Raw genomic sequence first — 17766 nt, forward strand, 5'->3', positions numbered from 1 at the left:
AAGAGCAATACAACTTTATTTACATGTTTTTTGTTCAGACATCTGTTTAATGACTCTGCAGTAAGACAACCTTAACTCCATGACTTATAGGCATTACTAAGTAACACCATCAGCTATTTGATACAAGTTGAGCTGATGCAGTTATTAAAACAGCACTTTTATGTGTTTAATCTCGATGCACCGGCTAAAAATGATGATCAATTAATATCTGCACATTTCTCTGATCCTCACAATCTAATGAGGCTGTGTCAAGCTGTAATCTTCCCCTGATAGATGCTGGATAAAATATGAAATGTCTAGACACACCAGTCGACGTTATGCGCCGACAGCACAAAAAAACATTTTTTTCAAAGTGAGCGGAAGTTTCAATTTAGACTTTTGGAAGATTGGAAAATGATAGAACAATCTATGAAGATGAATTTGTGTTTGCTGCGCCGCAGCTTTAATAGATCAATCACTCGTCCGCGTTTTAGCAGATTACTGCGGTAAGCGGAGAAAAAGAAAGTGATATCACAAGAGTTACAAGTATTCTCACCCTCTGTTTATAGGAAACGAATGATGTGATCAATCTCGGATCAAAAAAGAAAAGTGCGAGCATTACAAAATGTAATTATAACATGTTAACAGATGCTTGAGATGCTTAAAAGGGACCCTGTCAAACTGTAGAAATTGGCAGGGTGCTATTCCTGACCTACTACTGCTGACCCAGAACAAGCATTCAATGACCAAAGTCAAACTAAGTTGAGAACTCCTGACCTGCCCACTTGCCGAACTCAAAAACCATTGTAGATACTAGAATTTCCAGAAGAAGGGGTTAGTAAAGGCAGCCGTCGAAAGTTCCCCTCACTTTCTGCCTTGGTATTAAGGTTGTCACTGGAACAGGAGATGAGGCTAAATCTCCCCACCAAGATCTCAGATACCAATACAATTCTCCTTCCCTACACTGCCCAAAACTACAAAAAAAATGTTCTGGCTAGAATTAATGGTTTTATGAGGTGTGGGTAAGCTGTACCATAGAATTGTAGAAGTGTCAACAGCCTACCAGTCCTTTTAGGATAGCAAAAGCTTCATTTAATGAAGTTCTTTATCTTATGAACAAGCGCTTTCGGGACCACACAGGGTCCCTTCATCAGGCTCTAGCATTGACGTATTTTTTATAAGCTGTACCATTTGCCACCTTGATATGTCTCTTGGAGATTACAATGCTGAGATATGTGCAATCACTAGTGCCATCCAACAGCATTACAAGTCACATGATCCTGTGATGCTCAATAATTGGACTCTCCAAACTTCGAAATAGAGAAAGCCTGCAGTGATCATAATGATGAAGGTTTCCACTGTTTGACCTTTTTTTCCTAAACATACTATCCCCCTCCCTGTCATGCTGATCAACCGCCTTCAGTTCTTTTTAAAGTCCCAGAACCCAAACGCAGAATAAAATCTCTGACTTTACCAAGACTTGTCCTGATGTGCATGCTTGTTCCAAGGAAGTGTGTCAAGGTACGGACACAAGAGACAGCCAGCCAATAAGTATTTTCAGAAGCAATGGCAGCTTCCATTTTTCTCATAGTACAGTTTCCTTTTTTCCCCGTACCACTTACACAATCACTGCAGCTCATAAGCGTTTATTTACTGATTGCATAAATGTACGCACACATATGCTCACAGAAAATGAGTCAGAACAATAAAACAGTGAATTATATTTTTAGCAAATGACTCTACTATTTTTCACTTAGAGGCAACACTCTAATGATATGTTGTAGGAACGAGTAAACCTGACTGATTCCTTATACAAGCAATAGAAAATGTTGTCATTCTGTTATTGCTAAAGAAAACCAGTCTCTGAAACAATAACCTACATTTTTATTTACTACGGGTAAATATAGCGCCATCAATTTACGCAGCGCTTTTTATACTATTCATTTACATCAGTCCCTGCCCTCAAGGGGCTTACAATGTAAGGTCCTTGCCTCATATACACAAATACTGTGCCAATTTAGACAGCAGCCAGTTAGCATTCCAGCAGGTCTTTGGAGTGTGGGAGGAAACCGGATTACCCGGAAGAAACTCACACAGGGAGAACAGACTCCATACATCCTGGATGTTGAACATAACACTACACTAAGGGCTTGTTCACTACCGAAAGCGTGTGCGTTCCAGAGCGGTAGCTGCTGGAACGCACCGCGATCGCTGAGAAACTTCCCCCCGCGTTTTGGGGCAAGCCCTATTTTTTGGGTTTGCAGTGGAACGGACCGCTGGCAAAGTTTTCCCAGGCGTCCGATCGCACTGCAGGCGGGGGGCATGGAAGCGGTGCCGTTGAATACAATGCACCTCCACGCCGCCTCCCGCCCCAAAACGCAAGGGGAAGGTTCTCAGCGATTGCGGTGCGTTCCAGCAGCTACCGCTCTGGAACGCACACGCTTTCGGTGTGAACAAGGCCTAATACATAGATGAAAAGCTTAATTTTGTATGCAATTACAACCTGAACAGTAGCATCTTGCTATAGCATACTGGTCACCTGTAAGAATGATGGGTAGCCACGAAATAAGGAACCTTGTCTTTAGGTAGTCTGCAGGTCTGCCATTGTTAAGGCGACTTGCCAGTGTCAGGAAAAGTAGCAAAAAGGCAGCCAAACAAACAGTATCTATTGTACCATCATTGATTTATATTGAGGCTGGGTTCACACCATTTTCCGGGCCAGATCTGGAACATAGGGCATTACGTTTTTGCTGCGTTTTTTAACCGTGATTGAATAAAAAAATGTCAGCCTAAAATGGTCTTACAAGTGCGTTCCATGCATTTTTGATGCTTTTTTTTATGTGTTCCAGTGCATTCCAGACCAGACAAAATAGAACAAGCAGTATTTTTCTGGTCTTGTCTGCAACGTACTGCACTGGTGGGAACAGAGGCCAGAAATAGCATAGGGATACATTGGGATGCTTTTTGGGTCCGGAAACAGTCTAGAATGGCCTGGAGGTAATCTGAATGTGGTGTGAGTGGGCCCTTAAAGCAGAGCTCTAGCTTTAGTTTTTAAAGTGACCCTGTTAGGTTCTTAAAAATTACCAATAACAGCTCCAGTCAATTGTGGAGGCAATATACTTACTTCTTTGGCTGCCCATTTCTCCCAACCATCATTCCATGTTCAAGCGTTGCAGCATCTCAATGACAGCTTGGCATTCAACACTTCTGCTTACTTAAAGACGTTATTGGTCTGCATCCCTCGTTTCATTTAGCTTTACGGATGTTGTTTGAGCCTGACTTTTCAGCTTAAAAACAAGGTCTGGCAGCTGCTGCCTTGTCAACTGCCTAACCTTAAAGTCAAAATTAAAAACAATGTAAAATGTAAGAATAGGCTGGCTTTTTTTTTTTTTTTACTATGAAACCTATATCTGTCAAAAAAGTCAGACTGACAAATTGTGTATGTCTTCCAGATCTGAGCAGTAATCATGTGTAAAACGTTTCCTCTGTACAGGAGCTTCCTGTAATAAAGAATGGTCACTGCTGCTTTTTCTCCTTGTGCTGGTCTGGTCTCCGCCCACTCCTGTAGTTTTCTGTAGGCAGCCTGTAGTGGTTGGAGCCCGCTGGTCCCTCCCACAGCTCTACTGTCTGCACAGGATAGGTACAGCGCAGCGATGATGTCCCTGCTACTTTTACAATGTCATATTTGAGTGTGCAAAGGTACAGGGTGACCGACGGGAGTCGGACGTTATTAGAACAGCGGGACTAGCTAGGTGTCTCTCCCCTCCCACCCCCCAAAAAAAAATGCCAATTCAGTCATAATGAAGCAGTGGACATTACAACATTGTTTGCTTACGACAGCTTTGTTCGAAGTGGTGATCTGGTCTATCACAGCAACACAGCGGCTATTTCGTCGAGAATTCAATGTTGAAATCAATGTTCAATGTTGGTGGACATGGAGCCGTTCCCAGTCGCAACACCGATGTTACAACTATGGATGTTTTGATTGTGGTATTTTACCATCTTGGGGAGGAAGAAGCAGCACAAGAAGCCAATCAATTGCACTGCATTGCTCATGTATTAACGGAGGAAGTGGACAGGAGAAGAGAGTAGAGTGACAGAGATGAGCTCATCACTCTGCTGCTTCTCCTTTACTGTACAGCCACATGCTGGCAGAGGGACCAGACGGAAAGGTAGTTTTATTACTAAACTGCAGTAGAGAAAGATCAGGTCACCAACATGGCTGTGCTGCCTGGCAGGGTTGTGTAAACAGGAAAGAATAGACAGAAATGCAAATCTTGCAGATAAAACAGCCGTCATATATGTATCTCACCTTTGTATTTAGCTGTTGGCCTGGCGTTCACCTTTAAAACAGTTTATTGATATTTGTGACTGGTCCTCTTGAAGTAAAGGCCTCAGCTCAGGGTGTACCAGAGACTGTGGACTGAGGGCTCCCCAGGGCACAGAAGATTAAAGGTGCCTGCAAGAACCTTGTAGTATCTGCTCTTAATCTATAAATTAGTTAATATTATTATTATTATACAGGATTTATGTTATGACATTTACGTGAACATCACAGGCAACATACTCTTAGAATTGCAATATTTGCAAAGGATTATGGAACCACTACCCTATAATATGCATACGCTGGGAGTAAATAGCAAGAGTCCATTGTTTTACCTTGTTAGACCACTTGTAGGCCTGAAGCAGCTGACTGTACAGAGGAGTCTTGTCATGAACTGGATCAAGGCTGAGCAAGCCGCTGTTGTGGAGTGGATGGTTTTCAGATGGTTTCCCGACTAAGTTACTGAGACGTTCCAGCTCACTACCAAGAAAAGAAGGATAGAAATAAATCCACTTATATAAGAAAGCAACTTCTATTAATAACCATTTATCACGTCATTGGTCAAGGCTTATGTGTTTGAAGAAAGTGATACACATCTCTACAAAGGACAGCACAGCTACTATAGGACCTGTATGTACCCAAGCATTGCCTCAAAGCTAGCGACTCTGGGGTGACTGGTAAGCTAGTTCTATTAGGTAGGAACCAATGAATTATTACTCTAAAAAGCACAGGTAATTCATGACAGGTACACTTTAACACTTCAACAGAGTCATAAAGCCAACCTTAACACAAATATTGTGAAAGGTTCACATCTCTGGTGCTAGCTGCAGACCACAGAGGTGACAGAACAGCAGGAATGCTCTGTCAGCAGTGATGAACACTCTTGAGTGGCATGTCCCTACAGTATAAAAGAGAATAACAGAGACTCTAGTTGTGAATTAAGTGTGAAGAGTAGCCTATAGCATTTGCCAATGTAAAAAAAAAAAAACATAATACATGCACATTTACACACACAGCCCCCCACCCCCTCCAATATTTTATTCCTCGAAACAAGGTGCAAGTACAGAAAATAAATATCTGTTGACAAGCAAAAAAATACAGTGCACTCCTATCTTCCTCTTTGGTGTGACATCACAGCTCTGGATTCCCAAGCACATTGTGTAAGCCCTGCCTACTTCATTTCTGATTGCTTTCAAAGAGCACAGACCTCCCCTCATCTTCATCTCCATAACCTCTCCTTATCTCCTCCACCCCCTCTTCATTTCCATAACCCCTTCTCATCTCCTCCACCCCCTTCATTTCCATCATCATCTCCATAACCCCTCGTCATCTCCTCCAAACCCACTTAATTTCCATATTCCATTTTCATTAAAAAACTGAATATCAATCAACCTGCCAAAACCTACAGCCTGGTAATAGGGAGGTCCTTTAAGGAGCTAATAACCACATCTCCCCCCTTAATAGCTGAACCGGCAGATTCTATTTGGGATCAACCCTCATTCAAGAAGTGTATATGGAGAGGGGACACGGTCAGCAATGTCAATACAGCACAATAAAGACACAGTAACTGACAGCCATATGCCACTCCTAAAAATAAATGAATGACTGATGAACTGCAGGAGAAATTATTAGTGCATTTTCAGTACAAGTTAGATACAGAGAGAAGCCAAATGCTTATATTTAGCCTGTGACACTAAATGTCTCGTTTGCATAAAAATACCATGACTTTAATGTGACTCAAAGTACTGACATCTCTTAGAACTATTGGATCTATTTTATTTCTTTTTAAACTTCACAATAAAGTTATATATATAACTGAGAACTGTTTGAATAATTTAATAGTATGTCATTGCAAATAATTCTTACAGGGCACATTAATGAATTGCAAAGAATGTTTTGTTTTTTAAATGGTCAGCATTGGCGCGCACCTATTGTCTGCCTTTGTAAACCATAACACTAAAATGGGCCACTTTCTCCCAGGATAGGAGCATCCACCATCTGAATTTCTCAGGTCAGCTGTAGAGTCTCTGGTCTTGTACAAAGCTCATAGCCTGCTGTGAGGTGTAGAGAGTAAAAGGATGATATATCTATATGTATGCGTGTATCTCTAGAGAGAGAGGTAGATAGGTCTATTTATCAATGTTTCCACCCAAGGTTCACATTTTTCTTACTTAATGTTGGGTGAAAACTTTGATAAATAGACCCCATAGTATTTCCTATTTGCCACACTAAAAAATAATTAAAACACACAAAAAAATTAAAATATTACAAAATAAAACAATTATTGCATTTATTGAAAAAAAAAAAACATTTCTTTTACAGCAACTGAAGGCTGCCACTGCTGACCTATCTGAAAATGCTAGTTGCCTGGTAGTCATGCTGATCCTCTTGGGAAAGACTAACTCATGGGCTACATTCATGACCTTTGTACTTGTTCCAGGTCAGTGACTCAGAGAAGAAACGTCCGAGGGTCAGCATAAGTCTCCATTTGCACCTGAGCATTTTGTAGTGCGTTTCCCTGACTACACTCAGCATACAGAATCCCATAGTTTCCAATTGCTCCTGTTCGCATCTGAACACTCAGTTGCTTGCAGCTCAATGCCCTATGCTCAAATAAGTACCTGGGGGGGGGGGGTTACGAGTGTAATCAGGCAGTTTTGGCCCATATAGACCTCAATTGGGATCGCTGCTTTCTATTGGCCAAAACAAAAATGTCTGAAGCTTCACACACTTGCAAAACTGCCTGTACAATGCTTTGACAACGCACATTTAAGTGCGCAGAAGCGCACAAAAATGCTAGAAAAACATCAGAGATATGGGTTCAGGTGTGAATGCAGAATAAAGTGCAAGTCCAAAGTGGGCAGGAGCAGAGCCAGAAACTATGGCAGGGGGGTTCCTTAGGCCCCATTCACACGGGTGGTTCCTGTGGCAAGAATCCCAGATATCCAGTTCAGATGCAGCTGCTGTACCCGCTGAAGTCAAAGACCGGGTGACAGCGGCGGCATTTCTCAGGGCTGCAACAACTAATCGATAAGAATTGTTGACAATGATTCTCATTATCGATTCGTTGATTCTGCTTCTCTCCTTCCCGCTGGGAGGCAGTGTTTTATCGGCGTTGTGTTCCCTTGCATCGGAGGGGACACAGACCCCTGCAGCTGGTGACCAGCAGTGAGGAGCGCCCCAAACCGCAAGTGCGCTGTGATTGCAAAACATTGTGCATGCTGTTTTATTCTGAAATAAACTTTATGTTTATATACTTTGTATTTTGTGTATTTAAAAAAAATAAAAGTATTCGTTCCATCTGTGATCACATGCGGACTGATGCTGAAAGATGTGGCCGCTGTCGTCCCTATCATTTACTTCAATGGGCACAGTGGCCGCATCTGAACAGAGACATCTAGGAATTCTGCCAAAAGAATTGGTAGATTCTTATGCGAGGGATGCCAGATTGCCCCGTGTGAATGGGGCCTAATACATTCAGATTCTTCGACCCATTAACATGACTGCTTTCTATCTGGCTGGCAGTAAAAAGGTCACGCAGCAACTAACTACATGATTCCAAATTCAGAACTCATGTCATAAAGGGGGTAAACTTACTGACACATTTTAAATTAAAGGCCAGCTCCAAAAAGCAGGCCAGGTAAAAACTTCTGACCTCACTGCCGGCATGTTTGTGCCAAGTCAATGACTCACTAAGTAATAAAGACATAGGATGACTATGACAGAAATAGGACTATCAGCTTAATATATATATATAGGCAGACATTGTCCATATCTCTATCATGACAAGTCTAAGTTGTGGTTAAAGCCTCGATTATCCTGCTTCTATTAATAGCAAGAGTGATCTTTTGCAGAACTGGGAAGTAAAGCTATTTAGCATTTGGCTTGAAGTGTAATAAATGCAGCTGTCATTAAAGGAGAACTATGAGATGAGTGATTTCCACTCACCTCATAGTTCTAGCCGACCTGTGACAATGAGACTGTCACAGGTCGGCTCAGTAGATCGGGAGGTGAGCGAACACATACCGGGTTCGCTCACCTCTCGATCCTGTCACGGCTCTCTGCCGTGACAGGGGGAGGGGCTGGATTCCCCTCTCCCCGCTCCGATCTGCCAGCGCTGACTGGCGGAACGGACGGGGGAGGGGGCGGGTACAGCTGGCTCTGCCTCTAGATAGGCAGAGCCAGCTGTCACTCACGCAGCTGGGCGGATCCCGTCATCTACGTCGGGATCCGCTCCGGCGTCTCAGTATACCGCGAGCTGTAGCTCGCGGTATACTGAGCTTAGGGTAACGGGAGGATGCTAGTTTGTGTCCTCCCGTTACCCTAAGGAGAACTATGGGGAAAAACACTGACCCCATAGTTCTCCTTTAACTTCCATCATTCCCTATTCTGATCCTCAACTGTAAAAATACATTACCATCTTTTGCATCATTCTTAATACAGGTGCTTTTTATTTTACACTATGGCTGAGAATCTGGAAACGAGCATGTCATTCAAATTCTACAAAATTTAAACAACTGATTTCCACTGAATATAATGGTAACTGCTATACAGGCAGTCCCCGAGTTACATACATCCGACTTACACACGACTCCTACTTACAAACAGAGGCTATTACTGTTCAACGGGGGTAGTTGTAATGCTACCGCGCTCGTGCTGACGAGGAGTGCCCGCCTCTTCTTCAGGGTCACTGTGAGGTTTTTTACTGCTGTCTGTATCCTTATTAGAATTATTTAATCTCACTTCCTGTCCTTGAGACAACAGGAAGTGAGAGGAAATCTACCCCTAGGAAGGGAAATTCACTCCTGTAAGAGTTATCACGGGAAAAAGGTGTCTCCACTGAAGCTTTATCACCGATCGTTGTTTCCACGACAACCCAAAATTTTCTAAATCCAATTGTCACAGGGACAGAATGTGAGGTGAAATCTTCTGAACAGGGGCACACACAGCAAAACAAATGTTACAGGGGGTTAACCCTTCCCTATGCTATCCAAAACTAAACAACAAAAAACATTTTTGGGCTGGAGTTAGACCTAAAAAATGTACCTGTTCCAACTTACATACAAATTCAACTCAGGTACAAACCTACAGTCCCTATCTTGTTTATAACCCGGGGACTGCCTGTAATGGAATTCCATGTACAAAACTTGGCTAAAGGTGCCCATACACTGCACGATTCTCGTACGAGAATCGCGGGAAATCCCGCGATCGTAAGAGAATCGTGCAGTGTATGGAAGGTGTGCGACCGTTTCTACTGTACGGTCGCACATCTTCCGTCGAACCAGCATACTAGAAAACCCGCCGGGAATCGTACGATTCTCGGCGAGTTAGTGGCCTGCTGGTTCGACAACTGCCCAACGGGCCGGTGTGCGCACGCGCACACTGCCCGTTTGCAGTCATCGGAAGCCCTCAGGGGGGCAGGCTTGTGATGATCGAGAGTACGATCTGCCTGTCCAAGATGGGCAGATCGTACGTTTTTTTAAGTACTTTACAACCATCGCAACACAAAAGTCTTGCGATGGTTGTACAGTGTATGGCCACCTTCACACCCTAAGGATGTAACCATTGGCCCCACCATACATGTCTGCACTGTACATGAGAAAAACAATGGGATGCAGGGAAATATATACTGTAAAATAAGAGAAACGGCAATGGGTGATGGGGGTACTGTATATGGAAAAAAGAGACGATTGGGTGCACTGTATTATATAATGTATATTGTATAGCCAGGCATGAAAAGAAATGGGGTGCAGGGGATGCCTATATTGTATGTTAAACTGTATAATGTGTAATGAGTGACAATGAGGTGCAGGGAATGCCTGCACTATATACCATACAATGATGAAGATAGTGAGGTGCAGGTGTAAGAAATTTCAAGGCCTAAATTAAAAAAATGAAAACCTTATATCTATTTAATAATAATTTAAGAGGTGTATATGGTGGAGGGTTCTTAAAAAGGTACGGTTTGACAAAAGGATGCATGTATGCCGCCCAGGTGCGAATAGGATTGCAAATTTAGGCCGGTGTTCTGTTACTTGTCTGGACCCGTTAGATTTCTGGACTTCCGGGGACGTATGAAGGGTGTGTGCTGGGCGTGTAGGGGGGGGAATTGGCTGTTCGCGCAAACTCAGAGCAGCTGATCGGATCAGCTAGTCCAGAAATCTCACAGGCTACTGATAATGTGCGGGTCCAGAAATTTTAAAGCCACATGTCTCGTCATATAATGATAAATAGGAAAAAAAAAACATCAGAAAACAAAAAAACACATTACTAGTCAAATCAAAATAATATATAAGAATAAGAAAAAGCTATAATATATACTGTTATATAGCTATATACCAGTGCCGATATTTGGAATTTTCACGAGAACTACCAGGGTTGCAGCGGTTGCAGCTGGGACCTGGCTCTGGCGCTCCACCACGGTCCTGAAATCATTAGTCTGTATTGTTTTAGAAAAACTGTCACATGACAATAAAAAAAGAAGGTATCAGTAATTGGTATCTGTGAGTAGTTGGACATGTACTTGGTTTGGAAAAAATGGTATCGGTTCATTTCTATAAAAAAATATATATAGCTCGAAAAATCCACTCGTCTGCGACAAGCAGACAGTGGAGCCGACGAACTGCTTCCCGGCCGCCTGTTGTAATTACACGGCCGGCCGGGAGCTTAACACAGTCAAGCGATCGAGCGTCTCTATAGACGCTCGATCGCTTGTATTAGCAGCTGTCACTGCCGTTGCCAGTCCCCAGATCCGCTGTGCCCGATGCGGCCGGGACCGGCACGGCTCTGTGACAGGAGATCAAAGGGAGTTCAGTACACGAACTCCCTTTGATCTCCTCTCAGTCCCCGAATGCAGGAAGTGATGTAATATACGCATATATGCATTCAGTGTTATATGCATTCAGTGTTACTCTCCAGCTAGAGAAGCTGATGAAGCCGATCTCTGCTTCATCAGCTTCTCTGGAGGTCCCTAGGTGACATTAGGGGTCTTGGAGACCCCTGATGTCTCCCTAAAGAGGACCTGTCATGTAAATTGGCTATCCCATAGGGGGCTTCTTAGCCCCCCATGTAATAGCAATAAAGTTGTATGTAAAAAAAAAAGTAATACAAAAATGAAATTCATAAAAAAAATAAAGAAGCATAACATTTATTTTTTTTAAGTCCGCGCCCCCCTAAAACACATGCATATATGCGTCAGGTGCGCCTACGTGCCGCACATGTTGCATATCGCCGCAAACGGAGTGAGAGCAATAATTTTAGAGCCATTAAGGCCGGATTCACACCTGGGCGTTTTACAGCGCTGATCGTCGCGTTGTAAAACGCCCTACAAGTGAAATCCCATTATTTCCTATGGGCATTGTTCTCACTTGGGTGTATTTCAGCGTGTCGGAACGTGCTGAAAAACGCCCTATGCCCAAAGAAGTACAGGAGCTTCTTTGGGGCGTATTTCCGCGCGTATCCATTAGGATACAGCCGGATAGCCTTCGTAAACGCGCGTTTGACGCGCGTTTTGTGGGCTGCAAATCGCGGTTAAAACATGCACCGCAAAACGCGCGTCATACACGCATATTTTGAACGCCTAGGTGGGAACCCAAAATAAATGAACTTTGCACGATATTCTAATTATTCGAGTTTCACATTATATATATATATATATATATCTGTACTACATACTGTACAATGAGATAGACTATGAGGAGCAGGGGATGCCTGTACTATATACGGTACAATAAGACAATGGGGTGCAGGGGATACCTGTAATATATAGTGTACAATGAGAAAGACAATAAGGTGCAGGGGATGCCTGACCTATGTACTGTACAAAGACAGACAATGTGGTGCAGAGGTGCAGACCTATGTACTGTACAAAGAGGTGCACTGTACAATGTGGTGCAGAGGATACCTGAACTATATATTGTATAATGAGAGAGACAATAGGGTACAGTGGGATGCCTGACCTATGCACTATACAAAGACAGACAATGGTGTGCAGAGGATACCTGAACTATATATTGTACAATGAGAGAGATAATGAGGTGCAGGGAGATGCCTGACCTATGTACTGTACAAAGTGGTGCAGAGGATACCTGAACTATATATTATACAATGAGAGAGACAATGAGGTGCAGGGGATGCCTGAACACAACTACAGATTGTGTATAGCACTGTAACTTATGACGGACTTCAATAGAGACACTGACTGTTCTGTAGACAGATGATGTCTTACCATACCCATGTTTTCACCGAAACATACAAACACAGAGAATTCAGGAGAATGCACTATTTTCTTTTAGCAAGTCAACATAACGTGCTAAATAGGAATGGCCTTTCTCCTATGTATTCCAAAAATGCAGATAACAAAAGATATACATCATCCAAACACACGCTGTATAGCATGCAGATGCCATGACCATATGGCAGAATTCGCAAGCAAAATGTACAATCCGCATGAAATACTGCTTGCAGGTAAACTCTACAGTAATAACTCAGAATGTGTACTCGCTGGAAATCTCTGCAGCATTATTTTAACAGGATTGTATATTTTCTATTTACAAATTCATGGGCTCCTCTCACATATAACAGAACATTTCACAACACAGAAAGGTGTTCTTCACATCCTAAGGAGTGTTTATATTTTATGTACTGCACTTTTTATTTTCGGATTCCCTAATTAAAAGGGTTTTCTATATTGAGGAAAAAAAAATAGAAACCCCCTGGTTTAATGACATAACCTGGACTTGTGGTGCTCTCCCTATTCAGAATCCAGGATGGGCAGCTTATTCTATAGAGCAAAAAAGCAGCTCAGAGGCTTCTTTAGAACCTGGAGCTGTGCAACCTTTTTAACTATGACACAAGCCTGGCCTGTCCATGGGATTATTAAGCCGGAGCTCACGTCACAAAGAAAGTGCCTATCAATTAGCACCCTTAAGACAGTCTTAAAAGTTACAAATGCAATAACCCAAATATGTGGCGTGAGGACTTAACAGGCTTCAAATTGTTTAAAGCTGAACTCCGGGATAAGCAACTATTGTCTTAAAAGGAGAACTATGAGGTGAGTGCTTTTCACTCACCTCATAGTTCTAGCCGACCTGTGACAATGAGACTGTCACAGGTCAGCTCAGTAGATCGGGAGGTGAGCGAACACATACCGGCGTTCGCTCACCTCTCGATCCTGCCACGGCCCTCTGCCGTGACAGGGGAGGGGCTGGATTCCCCCCTCCCCGCTCTGATCCGCCAGCGCTGACTTGCGGATCGGACAGGGGAGGGTACAGCTGGCTCTGCCTCTAGATAGGCAGAGCCAACCGTCACTCACGCAGCTGGGCGGATCCCGGCACAATTGTCGGGATCCGCTTCAGCGTCTCAGTATACCGCAAGCAGTAGCTCGCGGTATACTGTGGCGTCTCAGTATACTGTGAGCTGCAGCTCGCAGTATACTGAGCTCAGGGTGACGGGAGGACGCTAGTTTGTGTCCTCCCATTACCCTAAGGAGAACTATGGGGAAAAGCCTTAACCCCATAGTTCTCCTTTAAAGTGTAACTAACTAAACTAAATGAACAAAAATGTAACATATTGCAGTTTATGAATCACCAGACGTGGTGGTTGCATTTGTTTTTCCATTTTTGGCCTTCCCCCCGCCCCCTTTATTTTCACATGGTCCTGCCAGTAGCACACTTCCTGTCCTAGGGTGACAACTAGCAATGCAACGATACCGTTTTTCCGGTAAAGAGGACCAATATTTATCTTTCGGTTCTCTAACAGTACTTACATGCAGCCCGGCTTCCTGATAGGCCGGGAAGCCGGCTCCATGCTGTTTGGCCAGGAAGCTGGTTTCCCAGCCAAACAGCATAAAGCTGGCTCCATGTTTCTTTGCGGCACTGCCAGTCAGAAGGAATCTCCCTCTGACGGGAAGTTCCAGAATCGGTAAATGTATCAGAACATTTGGACGAGTACGAGTATCGGTGCATCCCTAGTCGCAGCGCTCACATAAGGCACCGTATCTGTGGATGAGCAGCATTGTTACCCTAGGCTGCTCACTCCTAAATAAACCACAGAGCACCACCTCTCTTCTCATCTCCACAGCATAGGGAGGGAGGGAGCAGCAGTGTTCTCTAGTTCACAGACTGTGAACTGTACAGGGCGGATAACACTGATTGAGATTTCAAAGTAATAGTGGAAGTAGTGTAGAGAAGTTACAAGCTTACTAGATTTCTGGTAGGATCAACATGTAGGTTTCTGTACTTGTAGTGTCTTTAAAGAGACAAAACATGAGGAATGTGCATGCATTGCAGAGATATACACTTTAAGCCCCAGTCACACTGAGCGTATATTGCGCATATTTACCGCACGATATCGCTCTCCACTGAATGTCAATGGGGCTCTGTTTGTCGCTGTCACGCGTCGCTACAACAGGACCCTTTTTTGCCGCGGATGTCGCGCGATTGCACTCGGTCCAATGCAACCATTTGTGCGGTTTCGCGCAAAGCGCCAAACGCGCGATTTGCATGTCGCCTAGTGAGAATGGGGCCTTAAGCCTACTGTATTTTTTCTGACTCATCTGGTTTCACACAAGCCCTATCTATACAGTTCTGCATCTATGTATTACTAGGTTGAACTCGATGGACTTGTGTCTTTTTTTTAACCTGACTATGTAACTACCCTGTATGAAGCCCTAGCCAACAAAGCAACTCCCTCCACCCCCCAAGTTCTTGTAAATTATAGTTGTACTTAAAGAAATAAACACTTAAAGATATGATCTGCATTCTGAAGTGTAGACGTTCTTCGGTGTATTATTTCTGGTGGGCAGACGATTAGAGAAGCGGAAAAGCCATATAAGCATAGATTCCAGGCAACAGCACTGTTCTGAATTTGGAATAAATATGCAGATTGTTTTTTTAATATTTGCATTTGCCCAACATTCAACTTAGTGACACTAAACTCAGGAGTTTAATCCTAAAAATATATTTAAGTACATTATCCATTAAAATTAGTTTTATTTGTGTATTACTGTATATCCTCAAATCATCTCTGAATTGGTGCCGACACTGTCCTTCCTTCTGGAGGGTGACTACGTTTGGTCCCCATGGTCCATCATCACAGGAGCGAGCTTCTCCCTTTTCCAAGCTAGATGGAGAGTTGCTGGAGACTACTCTGCCCTTTGTAATCTTGTACAGGACAGGAAGTTCAAGGAAGCCGAGCTGAGAGAGTTGGAGTCAGCTGGAAACATTAGTGTAAGTGTTTGGGCAAAAATATAAAGAGAACTTTCCTCCAATTAAGTCTATCCTATGTCCTGCCAGCTGGTGGTTACCGTGAGAATCCTCCTTTCATTGATGCCAGAAGCTCCCACAGCGGGGTACTACCAGGACTAGATGAGTTAGTGGGGCGATCTTTCACAGTTAGACCCAAGGCTGCTATCCCATGTAGTGCTATTACTGCACCTCTGTGCGAGGGATCAGGCATCAGTGAAGTGGTGATTATTTCACTAACCATCAGCCGGTGGGACGTAGGATAGACTTCACTTATGTTTCCAGCAGCTATAGACATGACACGGTGGTCACACTATTCTTTACAAGAATCGTGACACAAAACAAGCACACTAGCATAAGCGGAGGCTGTAGCTATTTACACCCATTGTGCTGACAATACTTAGAGGATAGGATAAACATTATACTGATACTGGTCACCCTGAGGGTGTCTGAACTCATGGACAATCTATACTGATATTGCCACCAGCCTCTGCTTCTAGCAAAGCATTCTGGGACTTGTGGTTTCCCCCCCCCTGCCCCAGCAGAAGCCGGGAAGTGGACGTACTTGAGATCCCGGTTGACGCAGTCGAGGTTCTCCTGGAACTCGTTGATGAAGGCTCTCTCCCGAACCTCCTGGCTCTCCTTGTTCTTCATGCCATCCTTCAGACATTCGAAAACCCGGGTGACGCTGGAACGCAGCGCCTGGATAGAGTGAATGGCCAGGGAGAATGCCTCCAGATTCTGAGCCTCCGCCATCCCTTCAGGAACAGTCCCCGACTGATGACGTCAGCCGCCTCCGTGCATAGCAACAGCCCGGGAAGCTGTCCCTGGGTGGTGACGTCAAGGGTACAGTGACAGCTTCGCTCTACAGTTGAGCAAAGTTTTCATTGTGAGCCGTGAACAAATTGAGTGAGAGAGTGGAGAGGGGGACAATAACGTGGATACACACTTTTTTTTCTTTTACTTTTTAGCTAAGCTTTGCTACACATTATACGGGGTTTTTTTTTAAGTGAACCTGTCAGATCTTAATAATAAAATCCTAATGGCACTTTCTTGCAATACAGAGAAAAAAAAAGAGTTATTATTTATTCAATTAATGACAAATGGTATTTGTATAGCACCAACAATTTACTTATCGATGTACATTCACATCAGCCCCTGCCATCAAGTTGCTCACAATCTAAGGTCCCTATATCATATGCACACATATACACATACATACATACATACATACATACATACATACATACATACACTATATTGCCAAAAGTATTGGGACACCCCTCCAAATCATTGAATTCAGGTGTTCCGTGACATTTTCTTGCTACTAAATATTCCATGGTCAACTGTTAGTGGATTATAACAGAGTGGAAGCAACTGAGAACAGCAGCAACTCAGCCACGAAGTGGTATGCCACGTAATATGACAGAGCGGGGTCATCGCATGCTGAAGTGCACAGTGCGCAGAAGTCACCAACTGTCTGCAGAGTCAATAGCTACAGGCCTCCAAACGTTGTGTGGCCTTCAGATTGGCACAACAACAGTGCGTAGAGAGCTTCATGGAATGGGTTTCCATGGCTGAGCATCTGCATCCAAGCCTTACATCACCAAGTGCAATGCAAAGCGTCGGATGCAGTGGTGTAAAGCACGCCGCCACTGTACTCTAGAGACGTGTTCTCTGGAGTGATGAATCACACTTCTCTGACTGGCAATTCGATAGGCGTGTCTGGCGGTTGCCAGGAGAACGGTACTTGCCTGACTGCATTGTGCCAAGTGTAAAGTTTGGTGGAGGGGGGATTATGGTGTGGGGTTGTTTTTCAGGGGTTGGGCTTGGCCCCTTAGTTCCAGTGAAGGGAACTCTTAAGGCATCAGCATACCAAGATATTTTGGACAATTTCATGCTCTAAATTTTATGGGAACAGTTTGGGGATGGCCCCTTCCTGTTCCAACATGACTGCGCACCAGTGCACAAAGCAAGGTCCATAAAGACATGGATGAGTGAATTTCGGGTGGAGAAACTTGACTGGCCTGCACAGAGTCCTGACCTCAACCCCATAGAACACCTTTGGGATGAATTCGAGCGGAGACTGTGAGCCCGGCCTTCTCGTCTAAAATCAGTACATGACCTCACAAATGCGCTTCTGGAAGAATGGTCACACATTCCCGTAAACACACTCCTAAACCTTGTGGACGCCTTCCCAGAAGAGTTGAAGCTGTTATA

The 17766-nt window shown here is 43.8% G+C and overlaps 1 protein-coding gene across 1 annotated transcript in view; it reads right to left on the reverse strand.

The window, feature by feature from the left end:
* MED27 (mediator complex subunit 27) overlaps nt 1–16312 on the reverse strand; it is a 282147-nt gene extending 265835 nt beyond the window's left edge. Inside the window, exons 1-2 of the mRNA XM_018566530.1 lie at nt 16112–16312; nt 4639–4783 (exon numbers count right to left, since the gene is read on the reverse strand). Coding sequence (XP_018422032.1) covers nt 4639–4783; nt 16112–16302 — 336 coding nt within the window. The 5' untranslated portion in view covers nt 16303–16312. The remainder of the gene's footprint in view (nt 1–4638; nt 4784–16111) is intronic.
* Between the last annotated feature and the right edge of the window lie 1454 nt (nt 16313–17766).

The sequence above is a fragment of the Nanorana parkeri genome, unplaced genomic scaffold (genome assembly GCF_000935625.1).
Source record: "Nanorana parkeri isolate BGI_ZX_2015 unplaced genomic scaffold, ASM93562v1 scaffold958, whole genome shotgun sequence".
NCBI lineage: Eukaryota > Metazoa > Chordata > Amphibia > Anura > Dicroglossidae > Nanorana > Nanorana parkeri.